Source organism: Budorcas taxicolor, chromosome 1 (genome assembly GCF_023091745.1).
Source record: "Budorcas taxicolor isolate Tak-1 chromosome 1, Takin1.1, whole genome shotgun sequence".
Taxonomy (NCBI): Eukaryota; Metazoa; Chordata; class Mammalia; order Artiodactyla; family Bovidae; genus Budorcas; species Budorcas taxicolor.
This window is the reverse complement of record NC_068910.1, coordinates 23,212,648-23,237,813: the sequence shown is the minus strand read 5'-3', so window position 1 is coordinate 23,237,813 and position 25,166 is coordinate 23,212,648. Positions and strand designations below refer to the sequence as shown.

Sequence of the window (25,166 nt, the reverse complement as noted above, 5' to 3'; positions counted from 1 at the left end):
GTGCAGATGGCCAGAGCCGCTGGAGCCCAGACAGAGGGCAGGGAGTATGACGGGCCAGACAGCGGGCTTTGGCTCTGTGCTCGCACCAGCCTCGTACCCAGCTGGCCCTGTCACGGTCTCCGCCCTTGAGCTTCTGTGTTGATTAGGAAACCGTTTTTCCTTTCTCACAGAGATAGAAATCTTGCTTCCAGACATGGCAAGTGTCAAGCTTCATGCCTGGGTCCCTCAGTCAGACTGAGTGTTTCAAGAAAGAGGAAGAACACAGTATTGTGGCTGGGGGGACAGGGGGTGAAGGAGCCAGTGAGGCTGCAAATAACAGGATATGCTGACGTCTGGGTATCAAGACAGGGAGATAGGAAGTCCAAGGCGAAGGGAATTCAGGAGAAAGGAAGAGCTTTCCTTCAGCCCACTGAGATGGCCTCTTCCCCCAAATCACAGTGCTTCAGTACAGGCAGGGGCTCAGCCGCCTTGGTCACCATCTTCCATGCCTACAGTGGTGGAGGAGGGGAGGTCAACACATGGCCTCCTGAGACAGTCACTCCATACCCTTCCCCATGCCACAGCCTCTGCTTGCCTTTCCTCTGCCTGGAGAACTCTCCCTGGTCTTCTCCAGAGCTGGCTCCTCCTCCATCTTCCCATCACAACTCACATGTCGTTTCAGTGGGGAGGCCTGTCCTGATCCATCCTTGGCCCCTCTCCCATCTCCTTGTTTGCTTCCATCATGACAGTCACCACAGTCTGTAAGTGGCAAGTTTATCTATGTGTTGACCTGACTGTTGTCTCTCTTCTTCACTTGACTTGAAGCCCCATGAGGTTAGAGATACTGTCTGAATCCCAGCATCTCTGTACAAGGCCTACAGTAGATGCTCCATCACTGTTTGCTTGGATGGTTGGACAGGTAATGAGAAGGATGGAAATATGCACACAGGAAAGAAGGAAGATTTGACCACTCTCCTAAAAAAAAGGCGATAGAAAGAGCTTTGGTCTTGGAGTTGGACAACTTAGGTTCTAATCTGTGTGACTTCAGTCAAGTTGCTTATGAGTTTGTGGGATCATATGTGTGAAACAGATACAAATGCCAACTATATAGGGCAGCTGAGAAGGAATAAAGGTGATGATAAACTATGGAACAAAATGACTGTTATAAAACCTTTTGTAAATGTAAGAAATTGCATAAACATTAGAAATATACCTGCCATCCCCCAGTTCCCAAGCACATACTGGAGTCAAGGCCCTGGAGGTCAGACTTGGCCTGTGGAGTCCTCCATCCTTTCAGGACACATTTCCCCCTCTTGGAACATCCTCATCTCATTTCGTTTCAAGCCAGCCTCCACAAGCCTATTTCCCACCTGCCTGCCTTCCTGTCTTTCTGACCCTCCACTGTGTTTTTGTGCAGCACTCGGAAGGAGGGAGCTAAAGCCTTGTCATGTGGGTCATGTGATCGTGTGGCCCAGGCGATTTTGGAGGGGAACAGCTAGTGTTCTTGGTGATAGCTCAGTTTTGACAGTTCTGGTGTACTCATCATGGGAGTATCTCAGTGATACCCATTTTTCTAAACAATTCTTTTTTGTTGTTTTTTTGTTGCTGTTCTTGTGTTTTATGTAGTTGTTTTCTTTGGCTGTGCTGGGTCTTTGTTCCTGCATTTGGACTTCTCTCTAGTTGTAGTGAACAGGGGCTATTCTCCATCTGCAGTTCGTGGACTTCTGATTGTGGTGGCTTCTAGCACGCTGGCGTCAGCAGTTGGCGGTGCCCGGGCTTCGCTGACCTGCAGCATGTGGAATCTCCCCGGACCAGACACCGAACCTGTGTCTCCTGCATTGGCAGGTGTATTCTTAACCACTGCACCACTAGGAAAGTCCTCTCAGTGCTAAGTGAAAGCAAGCAGACCCCACTTCCAGTTCTTACCAGCTCACTTACACAGCACGGTAATGGCTTTTCTGCTAAGAATGCCCACTTCTTTTCATTCCTCACATCTAAGCAGCCTGCAGCCTAATAAAATCTCTCTTCACTCAAAACACGTATTTACCTGTTTTCTTGGTCAAACAGATAAGGTGGGAAAGGTGTTCCCAAAGGTATGAAACTCAGAATTAAGTTTTGGCTCATCTTAGGCCAGTGTCTTGCATGCATGTGAGAAGCTGGATGCTTTTATTGGGAACTTGAGGGAATGGAGCAGCAGAGTGGACTGAGGAAGCCAGGCTCCTACCCAGCCCCTCAGAAGCCTGGCCTGCCCAAGACACCCTTTAGGTGGTTTGCAGTGACGTCACTTACCGCACCATTGAGAGTCTGTGACCGATATACAAAGACACAATTCAGAGCCAGGGCTTAGTGGTTTTAGATTACCCATGACCCATCTCTCCCTACTTGCACAGCAAATTGAAAGTTGATAGCTGTTGAAATCCGGTTTTCAGATTTTTTTTTTTTCTATCTATCTGAGGGACCCAGCTGAACTCTGTGATACCCTTAAGTATATACGCAGTTCCCACGTTGCCTTGTGTTCTCTACACTATGTACATAAAGTCTCTGATCCTGCTACAGGGCACCAGATCAGAGCAAACCCACTTATCTGGATTGAAGAATGCACATCTTTTTGCCGAGAGTGTTGTGTGTCCATGTGTGGGTGGCTCTGGCTCATGTCTTTTTATTTCAGGCCAGAGTCTTGTCTCTCGGTACTCCCTGATAGCGCGCACACATAAATGAAATCTGGTCTCCAGTTCCTTCACATGAGAGGAAAAGAGGGCCCGCATCTGTTTCTGTTCAGCGGTGATTATCTCTGGGATTGTGAGTGTTTGAATTATTTTTTTCTTCTCCTTGCTTATCTGTAATTCCTGATTCTTTTCTACATACATTATATGTTGCTTTTCTTTTTATGATAAGGGGGCAGTAACATTAAATTACGATAAGGAGAAAAAGGCTTACTCTTTTCCTCTGGTTAAGAGTAAAAGGAGTGATTCTTGTGCCTTTAGTGAGCTGAAGTCATGGAAGAATTTAAATACCAAGGACACATCTGTTAATTAGCAAAAAGCTTTGGAGGCCTTTGGGGTATTTTAGCCCTCTGTATTTTTTTATTATTATTAAGTTTTATTGGAGTCTAGTTGCTTTCCATGGCCCTCTGTCTTTAACAAATGTATCTTTCCCACACCTGATCTCAGCTGCCTGAGGCATTGCTGTATTGAGCCCAGAACTGTGCATTCCTTATCCCCCACTTGATTTGTGTTGGGACTGAGCCTCCTTTAAGCAGTCTGCCCTATGACCCTGTGCATAAAAGTGACCTGAACCTGTCTGACCATGAATTTGGCACAGGGAAGCCCATACCCCAGGAAGGAAGAAGGCAGGATAGATAGCAGGCTGGCAGTGAGAGGCACTGTTTGATGACTGATATGGTCCTGCCTCTCACCAGCATGTTTTCACACACATGCCCCAGTGGTGCCCACCTGAGTGACAGGTGGGCTTAGTGATACAAGAGTTTAATACAGCATGGTCGGGACAGTTGGCATAGAGGCCTTGAGACCACTGGGAATGTTGGTAGAACACTCAAGTTTCCAGACCATCCTCTGACTCAGGTGCCCCCTTCTAACTGGGAGGATTGCTCCAGAAGCATGTCCTCCAAGTGCATGTCAGATTGGAATGACATGGAATGCTGGTGAAAATGCATTTCAGGGCCCTGTGTCAGGCTTGTCAAATCAGTCATGGGGGTACATCTCTACACCCTAGGCATCTCCATGTAATGTCTTAGAAACAGGACATACAATTTCCCATGACCAGAATCATCATCATCATCTGCAGAGTTTGATGATAAAGAATTATCTGTCTCTTTAAAGTCATCCAACAGCCTCTGTGGTTTTTGTTTTGTTTTGTCTTTCTGCCATCTCTCAAATTATTGGGCACTTACTTCATATTCTGATAATACTAGAAATGACCTTGAGCTGTCCTGGAAAGTATGCTGCTTTCCAGATTTGTGTCTTTGGAACCCTTGAGACGTTCAGTTCAGTTCAGTTCAGTCGCATCCGACTCTTTGTGACCCCATGAATCGCAGCACGCCAGGCCTCCCTGTCCATCATCATCTCCCGGAGTTCACTCAGACTCACGTCCGTCAAGTCCGTGATGCCATCCAGCCATCTCATCCTGGGTCATCCCCTTCTCCTCCTGCCCCCAGTCTCTCCCAGCATCAGAGTCTTTTCCAATGAGTCAATTCTTCGCATGAGGTGTCCAAAGTACTGGAGCTTCAGCTTTAGCATCATTCCTTCCAAAGAAATCCCAGGGTTGATCTCCTTCAGAATGGACTGGTTGGATCCCCTTGCAGTCCGAGGGACCCACAAGAGTCTTCTCCAACACCACAGTTCAAATGCATCAATTCTTCGGCACTCAGCCTTCTTCACAGTCCAACTCTCACATCCATACATGACCACAGGAAAAACCATAGCCTTGACTAGATGGACCTTAGTCGGCAAAGTAATGTCTCTGCTTTTGAATATACTATCTAGGTTGGTCATAACTTTTCTTCCACAGAGTAAGCGTCTTTTAATTTCATGGTTGCAGTCACCATCTGCAGTGATTTGGGAGCCCAAAAAATACAGTCTGACGCTGTTTCTACTGTTTCCCCATCTATTTGCCATGAAGTGATGGGACCAGATGCCATGATCTTCATTTTCTGAATGTTGAGCTTTAAGCCAACGTTTTCACTCTCCTCTTTCACTTTCATCAAGAGGCTCCTTAGCTCCTCTTCACTTTCTACCATAAGGGTGGTGTCATCTGCATATCTGAAGTTATTGAGATTTCTCCCGGCAATCTTGTTAGGACCATGAAAATGGTTCTGGAGTTTAGAAGAAGGTGGAGCTTAAGAGAAGTTGAGCACAGGACCTCCTGCTGTCTTATCAACTTGGGCAGCTCTGTTTCATATAATGAGTTTCCACATGGGAGTTCTCTTGCAAAAAAATATTTTCCTCTCCTTATAAAAAAAAAAAAAAGGAAGGATGAAAAAGAGAAGGGAAAGGGGAAGGGGGGACAGGGGAAAGACTTAATGATATTTCCAATCCTACCCAAACTTAGAATCCTGCAGTCTATGACTTGAACTTGTCACCATCGTGTGACAATGAAGACTCCTTTTTTGCCTTCATCCTATCACTTCTCACACAAAAGGAGACGTTGTGGTTCAGGCTTCAGCGTTGTAAATAACCTGTCAACATCTCAAAGATGAGACACCGCCCCCCAACAGACAAACACCCCCGATCCATTTATAAGGAATTCTTTTGCATCATGGTCGGTGGGTTCATTGGTATAAATCGCTAGGCATTTTGCAAATGATTTGGTCACTGATGCAGATGACCGGAGTACTTTGAGACAGTTGAAAGGAGAGCCTTCATCTGCTGGTCTTGGGTATGTCATGGAAGAGCCAGTTGTGGCTTCTGAATACGAAAGCGGATGAATTCATAGCTGCAGCTGTAGTTGGGGGTGGGGGGGTGGCAAGGGTTGTTGCTGGGTAGACGGAGGGAGAACGGAGGACGCAGGAGCTCTGCTCTCTGAATCATGCCTTATTCCTTGGAAACCTGTCATTCACAAACCCAATTATGTTCAGGTAGAATGTCAACTCTGACAGAATGAAACCAATGCACGCTTTGTGTGATTGTTTTTTGTTTTTTTTTTTTTTTAATGAAATCCTGCTTTACTAGCAGGTTCTATCTTCATAAATGTCTATTTTAAAAAGAAAAAACCAAAACCAAATCATATATTTCCCCACGCACTCCTGAAAAGCTTTAATCAGTGTGTTGAAAGCGAGAGCTCTTAGGTGTTGCTTGCATTTTGCCAAGAGGGAGAGAGAGACGTGAGAATCGAGAAATCCTCTTGGCTTTACCTCTGACCCTCTGCACCTTTCTCAGCATCTAGGCCTTGCCATTGCTCATTTGTAAACAGGAGTTATTAAATTAGTCTCTCCAAAGGCTGTCATGGAAGCACTCAAAGGTTAAAAATTCTTTGCAAATAAAAGTGCCTTGCCACAGCAGTGCCTGTTAATTATAAATGAGGAATGGAAGGCAGACAGCTAACGGGGAAAATACATAAGGTCCTGATGGTTTTGATTTACCTTTTGGTGTTGTTGTTTCTTTTCCTCCTCTTTTTTTTCCCTGTTTGGTTTTGATTTTTCTGAATGTGTTTGTTGTCGAGCGAAAGGCTGCTCTCTGGTGGGAATAAGGTATGCCTTTCATAGGGTATTAATAGGATTTGGGGGTCAGATGGATCCTACTTTGCATCTCTGTTCTGCTTTGTTTTCTTCTCTGGAAGGTGGAGGTGATAGTTCCTTTCTTGGAGGACTGGTGTGCAAATCTGAGCTCACGGGTGTCGGGTGGAAGTGCATCATATGCTGTGGATTTGCTCCTGTGTGCCCCTACCCAAGCCCTGCTTGCCCTCATTTTGCCTCACCATTCTATCTTTGCATTGCACTGAGCAGCTTTCATATACTACTTGATTGAATGATGTTATTTTTTTGTTGTTGTTTATTGTATGTTTCTCCCCCTCTAAGTATATAGATTCTGTGAGGGGAGGGATCTTTGTTTCTTTTGCTTGGATATCACTAGTGTCTAGAGCAGTGCCTGGCAGATGGTAGGTACTTGGTGGTTACTTGTGAAATGACTAAAGAGGACCCTTAGCCCTCTCCCTCTTTCTCCTCTGTTCAGACTTCTATTCAATGAGACTCATTATGGATCTGGTTCTTTAATTCTCTTTCGCTTTTGTCTCTGTTCCTTCTTCTGGAGCTTCTGTTCATTAGACTATGTCTGTCCAGCACTAAAAAGTATGCTCTTCCCAGCCTTGCTGAATAAATGAGTTTCATTGATGAATATTCTAGAGACTAAATTTAGAAAAAAATCTCTATACATTTTGTTCTAAAACTGTGACTTGCTAGTAAACCATTAGTCACCGAAGAGCCTCCTAGACTTGCTTAAACATAGGGAGACTGTTTTCTCCTTAAGTCATACACTGACATAAAAAGTTCTAGAGGGGGAAAGTAAACCCTTGACTGCTTCCCAAGACCCCTGACTTCTTTACAGTAGGTGATTAATTAACGAGTTACTGTTAAAATGAGCTCAAACTATTTTTAAAAACAACAGCCAAGATTTGGATAAAACTTCTCTGAGTTTGGAGATGCAAACCAGATCCCAAGGTACATTCTCTTCGTGGATATGTTCAGTCAGATGAAAAGCAGGAAGCAGAAGAATCTGACAAGCCTCACTTGGCTGGACAAAACTGATTTCGTTTCTTCATGTACATTTTGGTATCAAAATTCAGGCCATTAAAAGAATAAGGACCAAAAAAATCCCTGACTGATCATCTCAATAGATGCAAAAAAAAAAGTATTTGACAAAATGTAACACGCTTGGTTGATTAAAAATTCTCAGTGACTAGCATAGATGAAAACTTCTTCAACTTAATGAAGAAAAGTTACCCCAAAACCCCACAATTATTTAATACTTGATGGTGAAGGGTTGGTTGCTTTCTCTTATGATCAGGAACAAGACAAAGAGCCCACTTAGACATTTGCAACTTAGGATCACTGGAGGACCTAGGCAAGCAGTAAGACAGGGTAAAGAAAAAAATAGGCATCACCTTGAAAAGGAAGGAATACAACGATCTCTATTCACAGATGACATGATCTTGTATATAGAAAGTCCTAAGGAATACACACGTTCGAGAAAATGGAAATAAATAGAAAGACATTCTTTGTTCATGGATTGGGAGACTTAATATTGTTAAGATAGCAGTACTCTCCAAATTAAAGATTCATCACAGTGCCTGTCAAAATCCAAGCTTAAATTTTTGCAAAAATTGGCAAGATAACCCTAAAATTTATAATTTATAGTGCAGATGTCAGGGACCCACAAAAGGTAAAATATATATATATATTTTTAAAAGAAGAAAATTGGAGGACTCACACTATACAATTTCAAAACGTACTACAAAAGAGCAGTAATCAAGACAATATGGTACAAGCATAAGAGACATAGACCAAAATATGAAATGAAGTTGAGTTGAGAGTCCAGAATAAATCCTTATATATGGTCAACTGATTTTTGACAAGGGTCAATGCAAGTGAATTGAATGGCACTGGGACACTTAGGTAGCCACACAAGGATGAAGTTGGAGTCCTATTTCATACCATATATGAAAAGCACCTCAAAATGGGTCATAGACCTATAAATATGAACTAAAACCGTCTAATTCTTGGATGAAAATACAAGAGTAAATCTTATGACCTTAGGTTCCTTAAATATGATACCAAAAGCAGAAAGAACAACAGGGCAAAAAAAATGGACTTCCTTAAAATCAAAAACTTAGGTGTTTCAAAGGACTTCATCATAAAGGGAAGACAGTCCACAGATGAGAGAAAATTTTTACAAAGCATATATCTAATAAGGACTTGTATCCAAAAAGTATATGAAGAATTCTTTCATTTCAACAATAAAAAGGCAATTTTAAATGAACTAAAGATGTGAATAGACATTTCTCCAAATAAGATATACAATCACATAAAAGGATGTGTAACATCATTAGTCATTAAGGAAGTACAAATCAAAGCCTTGGTAAGATACCACTTCACACCCACTAGACAACAATCACAGAGAAAGACAATGACAAGTGTGACAAAAATGTGGAGAAAATGGAACACTCATTCATTAACGGTGGGAATGTAAAAAGATGTAGATATTTTGAAAAATAATTCAGCGGTTCCTCAAAATGTTAAACATAAAGTTTCTGTATGACTCAGCAATTCCATTCCTAGGTAAATACCCGAGAGAATTGAAAACATACAGAGAATTGCACATAAATAGAATAGCGTTATTCAAGAGCAGTGGAAACAGTCCAACTGTCTACTGACTGATGAATGGATAAACAAAGTGTAATATATCCATATAATGGAGTATTATAATGCAAGAAATGAAAGATTGACATGAGCTTTTGCAAGAGTTTATCTTGAAAACATCCTGCTTTGTGTAAGAAGCCTGTATATAGTAAAATTCCATTTATGTATACGGTAAGAGTATTTGTAGTAAGATGCCATTTATGTGAAATTTCCAGAAATTTCCAGAACAAGTAAAACCTTAAAGACAGGGAATAGATTAGTGGTTGTCAGGGCCCAGGGGGAGGGGAGGGTGAGAAGTTACTGCTAATAATGCACTTGGAGTTTCTTTTGAGGGTGAAGAAAATGTTTTAAAATTAGATAATGGTGGTGCTTTTACATCTCTGTAAATATACTAAAAACCAGTGAATGGTACACTCCAAAATGCCGAATTTTATGGTATGTGAATTATATTCTTAACAAAGCTTTTGTCAAAAAATTCAGGCACATGGCAATTAGAATTCTGGGCTGTCTCATCACTTTTATAAGGTGCTCCTGAAACTAATCCTGAAAGTCAGAGTGCAGGTAGAACAGCTTATTTTCTTAAAATCTTTTTCCTCCTTTACTTTTTTCCTCTCTTTTTACTTTTTATTTCACTGGTGGAAGCTAAAAGTGCTTTTGTGTTGCTGACATCAACGTTTTTATTGCTTCATCATTTTTGTAGCCATGGAAAAGGGAACAGATGGTAATCTTAAAAGAGAAATGTTCAATTTGAGGGAGAGAATTGTGTCTCTGGCTGCTATCTTTTGAAATTATTCACATGCATGATGCTCTTGTACATTAAAAAAACAGCTACCAATGTGGGGTAATTTGGGGTTTCTAATTAGAATTTCAAACCCACAAGGATCTTCAGTGGAGATGAAAATGGCTTTCCCAGCAGATCTTAGGGTCAGATTTGTTTTGTTGGAAAAAAAACTATTTTTACTCTTCTTAAGGAAAATCTCACCTGCAGTTTTTTTTAAAAACCACTTTCTTTTCCTAAGGTCTGGAAACCTTCTATAAAAATGGAATGTTGTCAGTATTTGTTAAATCTCCTGGTAATATTTCTGGTCTGACTATGTATGGTATCTATTTAATTACTATTCCAGTCAAGGAAATTGTGGTCATGGTGCATATCCAGTGTTCTACCTAGTAAAATAAAAGGTATTTTGACTTGCCTCTTGGGGTACTGATTTAGAAGAAGAGGTCGGCATCCGTGTTTAAATGTCCTTAGCATGCTCACCTGGTGGGCCCTGACTTGAGTTCAGGAGCTTTGCAGGTACTCAGGGCCACGCCTTCTACAAAAACAGGTGGGGCGTGGAACACTCCTTTAGATGCTTTTGCCAAAAGCCAGTTGCCAAGAAATGTGTTTATGGTTTGGGATCCAAGGGCTGGTGAGTGGCAGGCTAAGTGAAAAAATGGTTTCTTTTGCCTTCCTTCTCACCTCCTGCCTTTGCTGCTTGCAGGAAGATCTGCCTGCACTGCAAGTGCCCTCAGGAGGAGCACATGGTGACGGTGATGCCCCTGGCGATGGAGAAGACAGTCAGCAAACTCATGTTTGACTTCCAGAGGAACTCGACCTCGGACGATGACTCAGGCTGTGCCCTGGAGGAGTACGCCTGGGTTCCGCCAGGACTGAAGCCTGAACAGGTACCATTCTTTCTCTTCTTTTTTTTTTTTTTTTTTTTAATATTTACGTATTTGGCTGCACTGGGTCTCAGCTGTGGCAGGGGAACTCTTAGTTGCAGCTCATGGAATCTAGTTCTCTGAGCAAGGATTGAACCCTGGCTGCTGCACTGAGAGTGCAGAGTCTTAGCCTCAGGCCTACAGAGGAAGTCCCGGAGATACCGCTCCTGACGGAAGGGCAGTCATGGGCTTGGCTTTTCCCATGGTCTCGGCCGTTGTTCCTCATTCTGGTTCAGAAGGAAGAGCTGACTTTGCTAAGTCTGAGAAGATGTTGCTGTACGGGAAGAAGACGTCTGGGTCCCCACTGGGAAACCAGGAAGAGAAATGAAACAGAGCTAATTCATTCTACATTTCCATTGAAGCTGTTACGAAAAGATTTTCTAGAAACGTCTAGAAACATTAGGTAATGAAACTGCATTTTTGGAGAGGGAAGGGGTGTCCTACATTGGCCATCAATCTTAATGTTAAGATTCTTTGTAAAGGAGAGTAAGGAAATGAGGATTTACCTGGTGATCTGATGCTGCGCTGAAAAGTTTGACCCAGCTTGACAGAGAAAGATACTGGCACTTCCTGAAACATTTTGGCACTGCTTGCAGGCTGTAAATACTGCTGGCTTGGTTCGATGAACTTGATTTCTTTCTCTGTCACTGCATTTCTCTCAGTCATATACAACTTCCACTTTGCATTTCTTGGTCTTTGGAATTTTCTCCTGTCCCAGCCTCCTGTTGGTTTAGAAGCCCCTCCCATAAGCTGGATACTTTCATGATCTTCCTTGTGCATCTTTGAGAGACAGGTTTATCACAGCCTTAAGTGTTTGACCACTATTCCCTTCCTCTCACATAGAAAGGTTCTTTCCCTGGAGATCTTCTCTATGTCTGGCAATGTTTCAAAGCTTAAAAAAACCCTGAAAGTTTAACTCTGGAACTTTAGATGTGATACTCTTAGAAAAAGTTCTTTATAATGAGGGAAGACCCAAAAATTCACCAAGAACTTGAGGATGGGACCCTGATAACATCTCCTTGGTTAGCCATTTCTCATTTTTCTTCTTCCAATAATGAGGTTGTCATTTGACAGATAGAATCGCAAACACAGAGCCAGGATTTGTTTAAACAGCAAAGGATTGTTTAAAATTTTAATTAGTCACTAATACTTAGAAACTACTCATACTTAAAAATTTTTAAGTTTAAAGTTGATATTCAGATCTTGAAATTTTGAGAATCTGGAATCTTACTTTCAGTAGAATCTGAAATCTTACTTTCTCAAGGATTGGTGTGCAGGTCATTGATTTGAGTGCGAGACATTCTTTCCAGAGTTTCAAAAGGGTGAATCTCCAGGTCAGCCTGGTCACGACTAAGCCCATTTCATCCTTTTGTGTTCATCTTCCTATACCCTACAGGCATTTGAGTTTTGTGAACTCTATTCTAATTCTTACTAGGATGAAAATGTCTTAGAATGGAAACTTTCACAGAAAATAATCTCTGTGAGAATTGAAAGGAATTCTGTGTTGGGTTATCAGCAGAAATAAATAAGAAGGTTTTCTCCCAGGGGCTTCCCAGGTGGCACTTGTGTTAAAGAACCCACATGCCAATGCAGGGAGACATGAGACCTGGGTTCAGTCCCTGGGTCGAGAAGATCCCCTGGAGGTGGAAATGCCAACAACCCACTCCAGTATTCTTGCCTGGGAAGTCCTGTGGACAGAGGCGCCTGAAGGGGCCTGGAGGGCTACAGTCCATAGGGTCACAAAGAGTTGGATGCAATTGGAGAGACTTAGCATGCATGCACATTTTCTCCCAGTTTGTATATTAAGGTTAAATCTTTATTTTTTTCTGTTTCAGTAAAGAGTGTATTATTAATAAGTTGAAGAAGAATGAGAGTATTTGCTTGAGTTTGTCTGGAAACTCAGATGAGGTGGTGGGTGACTGAATATCTGTGTTTGACATCACCCTTCTACTGCCAGTACTTGAGCAGTGAGTTTTTACACCTTGATACATCTGTGAGCCTGTTTCGTTTTTCTTGCTAACCTCATTTCCAGCAGCTTCCAAGAGACCCATCCTTCTTTTGTTCATGTTGCTTCCTGCTGAACTGGGCTCTGAAATTCCAAAGTTAAGCTATTTTCAGTTCCCTGCTTAGGTAGATTCTTTTCTAAGGCCATTAAATATCATTCTGTGATGTCCAGATTCAGAGAACATTTTCTACTGACCTAAGAGAACAAACCGTTGCAAAAGTTAAAGGGCTTGGTGACATCCATCAATTCCAAAAATGATTGCTTACGTATTTTTGAAGGCCACTTGCTTCATCCGAAGTGAATATCTTTGGGGAACATAAAACATCTTTCTTTGATTTGTTTTGAAAGAAAATGATTAATGCTATTAAATCAGTGGTTTGAATTATGTCAGATGACAGAGTATTCCCATCTCTTGTAATTGTATTTTTCTTCAAATGGTTTTCTCTATTCACAACACTTACTCAGACCTATATGACACAGATGATTATAAAGGAAATTGTTCTCCAGAGAGAGACTATCTTTTCAAGCTATTTGAAGGGCTCTATATTTGCCTAATAAAATATGAATCTGTATTAAAGGTGTTTCAAGGGATCATGTTGCATGAAAAAAACAGTCTTCACATTTTTAAATTATAAGATCTTTGAGAGTCTATTACTTATGGAACTGATTATAGGTTCAAAGATTTCTTTTTAAAGATTGCCTGGTAGGTTTTAGAAAAACTTAAGACCCAGATACCTCTTACTAATAAAAATTCTGGTATTTAATATGATGTTAGTTGTCTCTGACTTGAGAAAAAACATTTTTCTATCAGGAGAAATTACAGTGGATATTAGAATGCTTTGTGCTGGAGGCAAAATACTCAAGACCAGTTAGGGTTCCGAGTAATGTGCTTTCATTTTTGTTAAAAACCTTTCATTTCATTCCCTGGTTGTGAGGTTGGTAATATACCTTCGGGTGACACTCTTTATTATTCTGTTTCTTCTGAGAAATGCCTTCAGTTAAATAAAATGGAAACGAAAGCTACCCCTCTTTGGAAAGGAGGTATTCTTGAATATGGGCAGTTAATTTTATTAAAATCTACTAATTGCAAAAACCCAGCCTTCTTAAAATAGTATAAAAAACCATAAAGATAACAGTCGATGCCAGAAAAGAAAGGCTTCTAAGGTGTGTTTTTTAATGACCAGACTGAAAACTGATCAGAGAGGTTGCCAAGATCCTTTGTCTCTGCTCGCTCTGGGTGAGGCATTTAATATTATGCAGAGAACCCTGCGGAGGCAGGACGGAAAACTGGAGTCTTCCCTGATGGCCCATCTGAGGTCATCTGTAAGGCTCCAATTTCTCTTCAGACTCCAGCAGGTCATTGTATGCGCTCTGTCTCCTAGAACTGCTCTGGGGAGACATTTATAGTAGATAATACTTTAGGAAGAATTTGGAAATTATTTAACAAGCTGTAAGGAAGGAAAACGATGACCAGACCCGTATCCGAATACCATTCATTGCCCCTGGGGGATGAGCTGGGCACCCTGCTTGAGAACCACTGGGTAAAAGTAATGTTAAAACCTGGAGGACGTGTCAGCACAAGTGTGGCCCAATCCAGACAAGAAAAGGATGACTCAGTTGAGTAAACATTTATTTGAGTACCTCCCAGGTCTTACCTCTGGTATTACAGCTGCTGCCTTGAAACGAGGCTGAGTATTTGGCAGAGTGAGAAAGGTGATCCCACGCTGCTTGAGCAGAGGCCAATACTCATCGTCCCGATAAGTCAAAACAAGAATTGAAATGGTGTGTGGAGCAGGTTGTTGGGTGGATTATCGTTTGTTCTCCAAAACAAGAGATAGCATTCTCTTTCCGTAATGAGAAGACTTTTCTTATTGAAAAAAGGGAAAGAAAAGAAGAAAGAAAGCAGATAAAAATCACTCATAATTCTGCCAACCACAGAAAACTGTTTTCCAAAGTTTTTGGAATCTGTGTGGGCTTCCCTGGTGACTCAAACAGTGAAGAATCTGCCTGCAATGCTGGAGGCACAGGAGATGAGGGTTCGATCCCTGGGTTGGAAAGATCCCTGGAGGAGGGCACGGCAACCCACTCCAGTATTTTGGCCTGGAGAATCCCATGGACAGAGGAGCCCAGCAGGCTACAGTCCATGGGGTCATAAAGAGTCAAAAATGATGAGCAATAGACACTTTCACTTTCACTTGGAATGCATGTAACAAGAATCTATGTGTATAGGCTTACATTTCTGTTTTGTTTTGGACAAAAATATGATGCTATCCATTTATCTTGACATTTTTTTCACTTCATGTATTGTGAACATTTTTTTCCATTTTTTTTCTGTATTTGAAAGTCGCTCAGTCGTGTCCGATTCTTTGCGACCCCATGCACTATACTGTCCGTGGAATTCTTCAGGCCATAATACTGGAGTGGGTAGCCATTTTCTTCTCCAGGCGATCTCTCCAACCCAGGGATCAAACCCAGGTCTTTTGCATTGCAGGTGGATTCTTTACCACCTGAGCCACCAGGGAAGCCCAAATTTCTATATTTAGACCCCAGGTTGGAATAGGTGCATGCTGCTGCTACTGCTAAGTCACTTCAGTCATGTCGAACTCTGTGCGACCCCATAGATGGCAGCCCACCAGGCTCCCCAGTCCCTGGGATTCTCCAGGCAAGAACACTGAAGTGGGCTGCCATTTCCTTCTCCAATGCATGAAAGTGAAAAGTGAAAGTGAAGTCGCTCAGTCGTGTCTGACTCTTCGCGACCCCATGGACTGCAGCCCACCAGGCTCCTCTGTCCATGGGATTTTCCAGGCAAGAGTACTGGAGTGGGGTGCCATTGGAATAGGTGCATAGTTCTCTGTTGTTAGTAGTTACCAACCTGTAGTGGCACCACTCGCCACTAGGGGGCATTTGGAAGTGTAGGTTTAAATGGGGGCAGTTATTGTCAAAATGGTTAGGGGGTTGCACTAGAATTTTGATGGGTAGGGGCTTGGGGTACTAAACATTCTGAGAAGTACCAGGCGATCCTGTGCAAAGAAGAATTGATCCCTCCCAAATGCCAGGAGCACAACCATCAAACAGCCCTGAACTGAAAAGTTATTTTTGAACATACGCATCCTTGGTAGCTTTTCTCTTTATTAAATAAAGCAGTAGCAGCCAGCATTCCTGTACACCTACCTGCTTCTCTCCTTCAGCACAATCCCTAGAGGTGGAGAGGTTGTGGGTAAACCCCTTTAAGGCTTTTAATTCATTGTGCCAGTTAGACTTTTGATTCATTGTGCTAAACTGACGTCCAGAAATGTTGTGAGTAGTGCATCCTCTGGGTGGATAGCTTTCATTGGGTCTGTGAAGATGTGGTTTTTCTCCTGGTGCTTCTGCTTGTGATCCTTGAAAATGTGAACAGCCCATTAGATTGCTTCTCCTGAGTGAATGAATGTCCTTTTATCAATGTTTTGGATACTCCATGGAGAGTTCTCAGATAGGAATGTCTTCACATCTTTGGTCTCCCAATGTTAGTGATTTTACCTCGACCATAACCCTATTTTTGCACATAAACAATGGTAATTAGGTTATTTCTCCAGAACTGTCAACTTTCACTTCAGACTGTTGCAGTAAGGATGAAGAGTGAATACTGGAAGTAATTGCCCAATTTGGGGCTTTCAAAGCGTTTTTCCATATGTGGCAAAATAGACCATCCAATATTACCTAAAAGATGGGAGTGAATTAGTTGGTTTAAAATACCTCTATGGGGAATATGTAAAATTCTTTATTTGGCTTTTAATGTAATGATTGTTACTCATCCATCAGATGTCAGATTAAATGTATTTCCTGAAGGAGTTTCTCTAGCCACCCCACTCTTCCAATATAAGATTAGGTCCCCGATTCCCTGCTTTCCAAAAGTCCCTACCATTTCCTTTTCAATATTTTTCTTGCTTAGTCACTAAGTCATGTCTGACTCTTTCATGACCCCATGGATATAGCACCTCTCAAACTTGTAACTAGGTAACAGTATAATTATTTCTTTAATATTTGGCTTTCTGACTTTGCTTTAAGATTCAGGAGGTCAGGGATCTTATCTGCTTTGTTCTTTAGGAATTTCCTAGTGCCTGGCACTGTGCCAGGCACCCTGCCAGTATTTGTTAAGAGACAGGCAGGTGACCAGGAGCCTTTGCAGAACCAGTAATGTTCAGGGTTGCATCACACTGAAAAGATAAAGGTCTTTTCAATGTTTTTCTACATAAAAACAGGATTATTTTGTACCCATAATTCCTGCTCCCTGTGTTTTTCTTAAAAACATACTCAAGCAGATTCTCCAAATAATCCCAGCGGCTTCAGAGATGTCTTAGATTCGAAAGGCAGGAGATGGATGACATGCGGGGAAGGACTGTGTTCCGGCACAGACTTGGGGCAGCACCACCAGCTCTAACACTCAGGGTGCCAGGAGCCAAGGGTCTGGCAGAAGCCCTCTTTATTTCCAAACCAGAGGACCAGTTGTGTCACAGAATCACTTGCAGAGTGCATTCAGGGTCACAGTGCGGTGGAAAAAGCCTCACTCCCAGAGTCTACTAAGTCTGGCTTCTGCTCCCTTTCTGACCTCGGAAAAGTTGTTCAGTTTCCAGGAGCCTCAGTTTTCCTTCTGAGGGTGATGATCATAACATGGAGACAATTATTAAACTTGCTCTGAACCCTTGTTTTGTGCCCACCACCATTTTCAACTTTACGTGCATGACCGTGCTTAATTCTTAAAACAACATGATTTGGTCGTTATTATTACTATTTTAGAAGTGACTGAAGCAGGGCTCGGAGAAGTGAAGTAGCTTGCCCAGGATCACACAGCTGAGAAGCAGCAGAGAGGAATTCAGTGTCAGACACCCAGAGCCCAGAGCTGGTGCTCTTTAAACCTATAGATCTAGCACAGGGCTGGTCTGGCCCCGAGTGAGGGAGCATGTAGAAAGTTCCCAGGGCAGTGTCTGCACACAGTAGATGCTCAGGAGAACGACTGTCTCCTTATCACCCTCCTTGCAAAGCTGTAGCGAGTGTCACTGATCACTACTGCCCTGAGCAGGCAGCAAAAAGTGGGGAAGGAGCATTAGGCTGCCCACGTGGAGGATGGTTATGTCGGGTGGGAGAGGGTCAGCATAGAGTCAGCCGGAATCCAGGGTTCCTCCTCAGCCTTTTTAAAGGCTTTTAAAAATCATTTCCATTCTGCTGCTGCAGGAGCTGTTCTGCTCCCCAGGTTCTCTTCTGTGGGCTTGCTGTAAAGGTACAGCTTCTTTCTTGTGAACTTCTGGGCACACTGAACCAGATAAGTTTGGACAGGGGCCCAGGCGGAGCCACCTGACTCTGAAAAGTTCAGCGTCCGAAGGGCGCTTTGGGGATGTCTGCTGAAGAAATGCACTCTGCCAACCCCCTTCCTCAGTCCCTGAGGTTACCTGTAGCCTCTCAGTGCCGAGATCGGTGAGGAGTAAGTCCCAGGGGCATTTTCTATAGACCATTCAGAGTGCAAAGAGAGCCTTCCCACAAAGCAGAATGGCCTGTTCTGAGGATGCTCAGGTCATCTGAAGGCATGGCTCCTTACTCTGCCCCTCGCAGCCTCTTCAGCAGCTGTCTCTAGTGGTCGGGCTTCATGCCAGCTTTCCACTGGACTGTACCCCCTAATCAGAGTTGAAGAATGAATCACAGTGTGTGCTGGAGAACTCTGTGACAAAGGAACAGCAATCGGACTGTTTTCATTCCTCCCTTCACTGGTCTCCTGTGCACCTCCTCTGTGCAGGCACCATGCTAGGCACTGCAGACGAAACAGTAACCAAGATCTGTGAGGTTTCTAAGTGGGGCTGTTGGAGACCTGTCCTCTGGGGAACAAATGACTGAGATAATTGAACACTGAATTTTAAAATGATGTAAACAGTAGAGCTGTAAACATTTAGTGAACTCTTGCATGCACCAGGCACGCTCTTAGGTGCTTTGCATTTAATTAACCATGAAGAGTAGGTAATATCACCGACTCAATGGACATGAGTTTTAGCAAGTTCTGGGAGATAGTGAAGAACAGGGAAGCCTGGAGTGTTGCAGCCCATGGGGTCACACAGAGTTGGACACAACTGAGCAACTCAATGACAACAACAACAAATGAAGGAAATACAGTGGCTCCTGTGATCAGGACTGTGGGTCAGAGTGTTGGGGCGGCGGGGATTGGCTGATTTAAATTGATTGGTCAGGACCTGCCTCTCTGGAGAGGTGGTCTTCGAGCTGCTGCTGAATGATAGGAGGAAGCCCACCCTGCAAAGATCTGGCTGGTTGCAGAAGTTCAGAAGTGAAATGAAATCCGTACTCACTTTGTATCTGTGCTCAGAATTTGGAGAGGGCATTGTGGGATGGTCTAGGGAGAAATGAGTAGGGCCTGTGCCATGCTGAGCTCTTGCCAAGGCAGCCACCCACTGACCTGAGGGCTGGGCAGCTCCACTGCTGTTCCTCACCCTGGGAAACCAAAGGCGCCCCCGTCACGCATCACCTTGACATGTCTTCCTGTGAGCAGAGATGAGGCAACACTGATTCCCCATTCAGAGGCGACTAGAGAGGGAGCAAGAGGCCTTCACCCATCCAAGGGCGTAATGTATGCTTTATATACGTTTGTGTCTACCCCTTTTGTCCTACAGCCTACCTTCTAAAGTGTCTAAAATGTCAGCCTATTGGAGAGAGACAGACATGGTCCTGTTCACCACTGTATCCGCAGTGCTTAAAATAATGTCTGAGAGATTATTCAGTAAACAGATCTTACATGAATTAAGTCACATTTCATCCCCGTAGAAAATCCCCTTTTTTCCCACCGAATACCTTGCAGCTCAAGGGTCAGAGGCTTGACCAGGGTGCCTTACCTCATAAGCAGAGCCAGGATTCACTCCAGCCTTCTACTTGGCCCAGGACCTATTTGGGCTCCTCTTCCTACACCACCCTCACCTCCTTGGTGATCCACCCAAGACATCAGATCCGAGGAAGCTGACTTGGCATGTATTAGAGGCGGGAGCAGTATGTGTCACACTAGGCTCTTTCATTCCTAGGGGAGACAGATTGCTTTTCATCTCCAGGTAACCCTGGTGACTAAGGAATTCCTCTCTCCCCACCTCCGGTTTCCCCATCACTGCAGGAAGTAGCAGAGCCCTACCTTCCTGAAAGGCTTGTTTCCCTATCAGCAATCTCTCTATCTCTGGCTCTTCTCAGTCTCTCATCCTGGCTGGGAACCCACTTGGTGACAGACACATTTTGTCATCTTCTTCCACTGGCCCTCATGTTCCTGGTATGGTGTCTTCATACCTGGGCACTCAACAGTGATATTCATTGAGCAGATATTTATCAAGTGATAAGTATGTTCCAGGTACTGCAGGAACAGCCATGAACAAACAAACAAGTGTCCTTGCTCTTTCAGAGCTGACACTCTAGTGGAAGAATCAGGCGGGTGAACTATTGAATGAAGAATACTTTCAGTGTGCTGGGAAAGCAGTTTTTAAAAAGGGGGATGGTGTGATTTAGAGCCACGGTTGGCAAAATTTTTCTGTGAAGAGCCAGACAGTAAATATTTTAGGTTTTGTGGGACATAGTCTCTGTCTCAAATAACCAACTCCAACGTTGTCATGTGAAAGCAATCAGACAACACATAAATGAATGGGCATGGCCATGTGACAATAAAACTTTATTAACAAAATCAGACAGTAGGCCTGATTTGACCCGCAGGCTGTGTAGTTTGCTGGTCTCTGATTTGGCCAATCTACTTCTTCAAATGAGGTGACCAAAGAAAGCCTCTCTGAAGAGATGACATCTAAGGTGAGTTGTTACTTGAAATGATGGTTAGGTTACCCAGATTCAGCCGTTCCAGTGGTTTTCAAAGTCTGGTTCCCATACCAGCAACATTATTATCACCTGGGAACTTAGTAAAACATACAGATTCTCAGGCTGTGTCCCAGACCTGCTGAACCAGAGCCCTGGAGGTGGGCCCGGCATTCTCTTTCAACAGAGCCTTAAAGGGTTTCTTATGCAGGCCAAAGCTTGAGAACCTCTGCTCTGATGTTCCCGAAAAACAAGAGTGTCGAAAGTACGTGGAGCCAAATCTTGGCTCTACCACTTACTAGCTTTGTAACCTTGGGTGCCTTAACCTTGTTGTGTGTAAAATGAAGAGGCTTGTGCCCGAGTCTAACATAGCTGCGAAGGCTAAGTGAATTACTCTCTCAAGAGCCTAGGAGATGCTGACTCATAGGAGGTCCTCATGAATGGTAGCTGCTGTCATCACCACCCTTGTTATTTGGGTCTTCCGGACACTGATGCAGATTTGCCTGTGGACAGCAACAGAGGATCAGCTCCAGCATCTTCCCTGTGGGCACGATGTCTTTCATCCCCAGCTTGTTGCCCCTGGCTGATATCTGCTGAATATGGCCTGAATACAAGGCTGTTTGTTAAAGGAGAATTGAAGATTTTTTTAAATTAATGTATTTATTTTAATTGGAGGCTAATTACTTTGCAATATTATGGTGGCTTTTGCTATACATGGACATGAATCAGCCACGGGTATACATGTGTCTTACCATACTGAACCCCCCTCCCACCTCCCTCCCCACCCCATCCCTCTAGGTTGTCCCAGAACACTAGGGCACCACTTTGAGTGCCCTGCTTCATGCATCAAACTTGCACTGATCATGTATTTTACATATGATAATATCCATGTTTCAATGCTATTCTCTCAAATCATCCCACCCTCGCCTTCTCCCACAGAGTCCAAAAGTCTGTTCTTTACATCTGTGTCTCTTTTGCTGTCTTGCATATAGGATCAAGATAATTTTTTAAAATTCTTTGACTGGTCCTGCTTCCTCTGCCCCCTCCGGAGCCTGTTAACCCAGAAGATGCTCTGGTCCCTGCTGTTTGGGAACCATGAACTCTATATCTGTGACTCACCATTGAGCCAGGGCCTCAGTGCTAGGCCCCCAGCTTTTCCATTCACTTTCAGGCTGTTGACAGTTTGTTCTTTTTATGTAAGAAGCTATTTATACCAAGAGGGACAGAGGCTGGCAGGTGTGCAGGCATGGAGAGAACAATGACTAAGTAGTTCATCTCTCTAGGCCTGCTGGGTGGTTCTGGTTCATAGAGAGCAAATCTAATAACCCCTCAAAAAAACCCCACAAACACAATCATTAGAGTCACCAGCCATTTGCAGAGTCGTCTTCATTTCATTACTCCATCAGCACATGCTGAGCTCCAAATGGGATTTCATGGCTGCGGTGAGACGCCCGCCTCCCCACCTGGATTGGATTACATTTCTTCCAAGCTGCTTCTCTTGTGTTAGCTTTCACCGTCACTCACTCCAGAGTTCTTGGTGCTAGGTGAGTGGGAAGGGAAGGGAAGAAGGGAGATAGGAGGAGGCCTGAATGCAATCTCCTGCCACTCTCAGGAAGCCAGTCACATGAGCGACGCTCAGTTGATCTTGGCTTCAGACATGCACTGACGTCATCCAATGGTGATGGGAAATATGCCTGTGCAGCCTTCAATAAAACTGCCTGTTAATGAACTGGTTTTCAAAGGAGCTGTCAGAGGTGGGATTAGAACTTGGGTTCAGACTGAAGGGCCTCTGCCAGATGAAGTAAGCGACAGTGTGGCCAGATGCCCCCAGCAGGGCCTTCTCAAGGTTCGTGTGCAGAGCGCGAGGCCTGGAAAGGCCAAGGCCCATCTGCAAATGCAGGAAGGGAGACCTGCCACTGGAGGTCCCACTCTCAAGACAGATGGCTCCCACCTTTACAGTAAGTGTGTACCAGAATCCTGGACATGGGGACTGAGCCCCAAGACTTTGACATCCTGTAGAAGTTCACAGCTGTGCACCCTTTCTACCACTGAGCAGCCTACGCTGTGGGCTGGTATGACAGTTGATTTCCGATCAAGATGATCCCCGCCGCCTTCCAACTCGTGAGACATTTGAGTGGTTTCATGGATTGGTTGGATGAGCCTACCATCAGGGCAGCTGGTAACTGCCTTCCTCCATATGTCCATCTATGTGTCCATCCATTCATTCATTCACTAGTGCATTCAGCCATGCGTCTATTCAGCAGTTATGTATTTATTAAGTGCCCATTAAGTGCACGCCCTTAGTCTAGCTGTGATTGCACTGTGGCTGTTTCCAAGTCCAGTTTAGAACTGGCGCTTCCCAGGCCCTGTGTGGATGGTGTGCTTTGTGTAGTGTGGGATTGCTCACAGAGAGGTATGGACCATCCCTCTCTGAGGAAGACCCACACGGACTACAGGCTCTGTGCTGGTGTCCCACGGTGTCCACCTTTTAAGTACCTATCCCCCTGAGCTCATAGTGTTCCAGAGTATAAGCTTTGACACTAACTAGCTCTATGTTCACATCTTAGCTGTGTTGCTCTAACGTTGGCCAAGTTCATCTACTTCCATGAGCTTTCATGTCATCCTCTGAAAAATAAGAATGTCATTATCCAAACTGTAGCATAGTTGTGAGGATTAAATGAGGCAATGCCTTAAGCACATGGCTTTAAAAATGGAAGCTTTTAGCTTTCTTTTTTTAATAACTCCAAGTTGGAAACAACCCAGATGTCCATCAGCACCTGAACGGATAAACAAATCGTGTCGTATCATAGAGTAGAATGCTACTCTACAATAAAAAGGAATGAACTCTTCATATATGCAGTGACATTCATGAACCTCAAAATCATTATTCTCAGTGAAAGAAACCAGACCATAAAAGTACCTACTGTATGATTCTATTTATATAAAACTCTAAAACTTTTAAACTAGTCTGTAGTGACGGAAAGCAGACCAGTGGTTACTTGGGGCTGAAGAGCTGAATGAAGAGAGTGGGAAGAAGAAACGACAAATGAGCAGCAGAAGCTTTGGAAGGTAATAGATATTTCAGTATCTTGATCATGCTGATGCTGTTGTGGGTCTAGGTCTATGTCAAAACTTATCAAGTCGCATACTTTAAATATATGAAGTTATCCTGTATCAAATACTTTAATAAAGTGAATGACTGAAGTTGCTCTTTAGCAAGCAGGAAGGCAAGCATCCTTGCATGCCAGTGTTGGAGTCTTCCTAATGTTGCTTGGTTGCCTTAGCAAGTAACTGAGCCCTTTGGCCAAGTACTGTCAGAAAGAATTGCTCAATATTAATTATGCACAATAAAAACAGAGATTTGGGACAGAAACTCATCAACATCCAGATGGATGGCACTAAAAAATCAGTTCCATGGACTGGCTCTTGGCTTCATCTCTAAATGCTCTGAGACAGTGCCTGACATATAGTTGGCCCTCGATAAATAGTGGTGGTAGTTGTTATTGCTCTGACAATTAGAAAGGCTGATTAAAACTCAGTGGTCCTATCTTGCTAAGGGAAGCTAGTTATTCAGGTGATATCTGAACCTATATTTCCTGAGCCAGAAAGATAAGTTCATTACCTGTCAGCTTGGTAGAGGATGAAGTTCCAGAAAAACATCTATTTCTGCTTTATTGACTATGCCAAAGCCTTTGACTGTGTGGATCACAATAAACTGTGGAAAATTCTGAATGAGATGGGAATACCAGACCACCTAACCTGCCTCTTGAGAAATCTGTATGCAGGTCAGGAAGCAACGGTTAGAACTGGACATGGAACAACAGACTGGTTCCAAATAGGAAGAGGAGTACGTCAAGGCTGTATATTGTCACCCTGCTTATTTAACTTCTATGCAGAGGACATCATGAGAAACGCTGGACTGGAAGAAGCACAAGCTGGAATCAAGATTGCCGGGAGAAATATCAATAACCTCAGATATGCAGATGACACCACCTTTATGGCAGAAAGTGAACAGGAGCTAAAAAGCCTCTTGATGAAAGTGAAAGAGAAGAGCGAAAAAGTTGGCTTAAAGCTCAACATTCAGAAAATGAAGATCATGGCATCTGGTCCCATCACTTCATGGCAAATAGATGGGGAAACAGTGGCTGATTTTATTTTGGGGGGCTCCAAAATCACTGCAGATGGTGACTGCAGCCATGAAATTAAAAGACGCTTACTCCTTGGAAGAAAAGTTATGACCAACCTAGATAGCATATTCAAAAGCAGAGACATTACTTTGCCGACTAAGGTCCGTCTAGTCAAGGCTATGGTTTTTCCAGTGGTCATGTATGGATGTGAGAGTTGGACTTTGAAGAAAGCTGAGCGCCAAAGAATTGATGCTTTTGAACTGTGGTGTTGGAGAAGACTCTTGAGGGTCCCTTGGACTGCAAGGAGATCCAACCAGTCCATTCTGAAGGAGATCCAGCCTGGGATTTCTTTGGAAGGAATGATGCTAAAGCTGAAACTCCAGTACTTTGGCCACCTCATGCAAAGAGTTGACTCATTGGAAAAGACCTTGATGCTGGGAGGGATTGGGGGCAGGAGGAGAAGGGGACGACCGAGGATGAGATGGCTGGATGGCATCATGGACTCGATGGACGTGAGTCTGAGTGAACTCCGGGAGTTGGCGATGGACAGGGAGGCCTGACGTGCTGCGATTCATGGGGTCGCAAAGAGTCGGACACGACTGAATGACTGAACTGAACTGAACATGCAGTTGTCCAGTTTGTGTGCCAAGCAAAGGTGCCTGGCCAAGGT

At 43.5% G+C, this 25,166-nt stretch overlaps 1 protein-coding gene across 1 annotated transcript in view; it reads left to right on the top strand.

Moving 5' to 3' along the window:
• Positions 1-25,166, top strand: part of PRICKLE2 (prickle planar cell polarity protein 2) — a 348,061-nt gene that overhangs the window by 241,321 nt on the left and 81,574 nt on the right. The window contains exon 3 of the mRNA XM_052645998.1: positions 10,330-10,513. Within this exon, the coding sequence (XP_052501958.1) occupies positions 10,330-10,513 (184 nt within the window). The remainder of the gene's footprint in view (positions 1-10,329; positions 10,514-25,166) is intronic.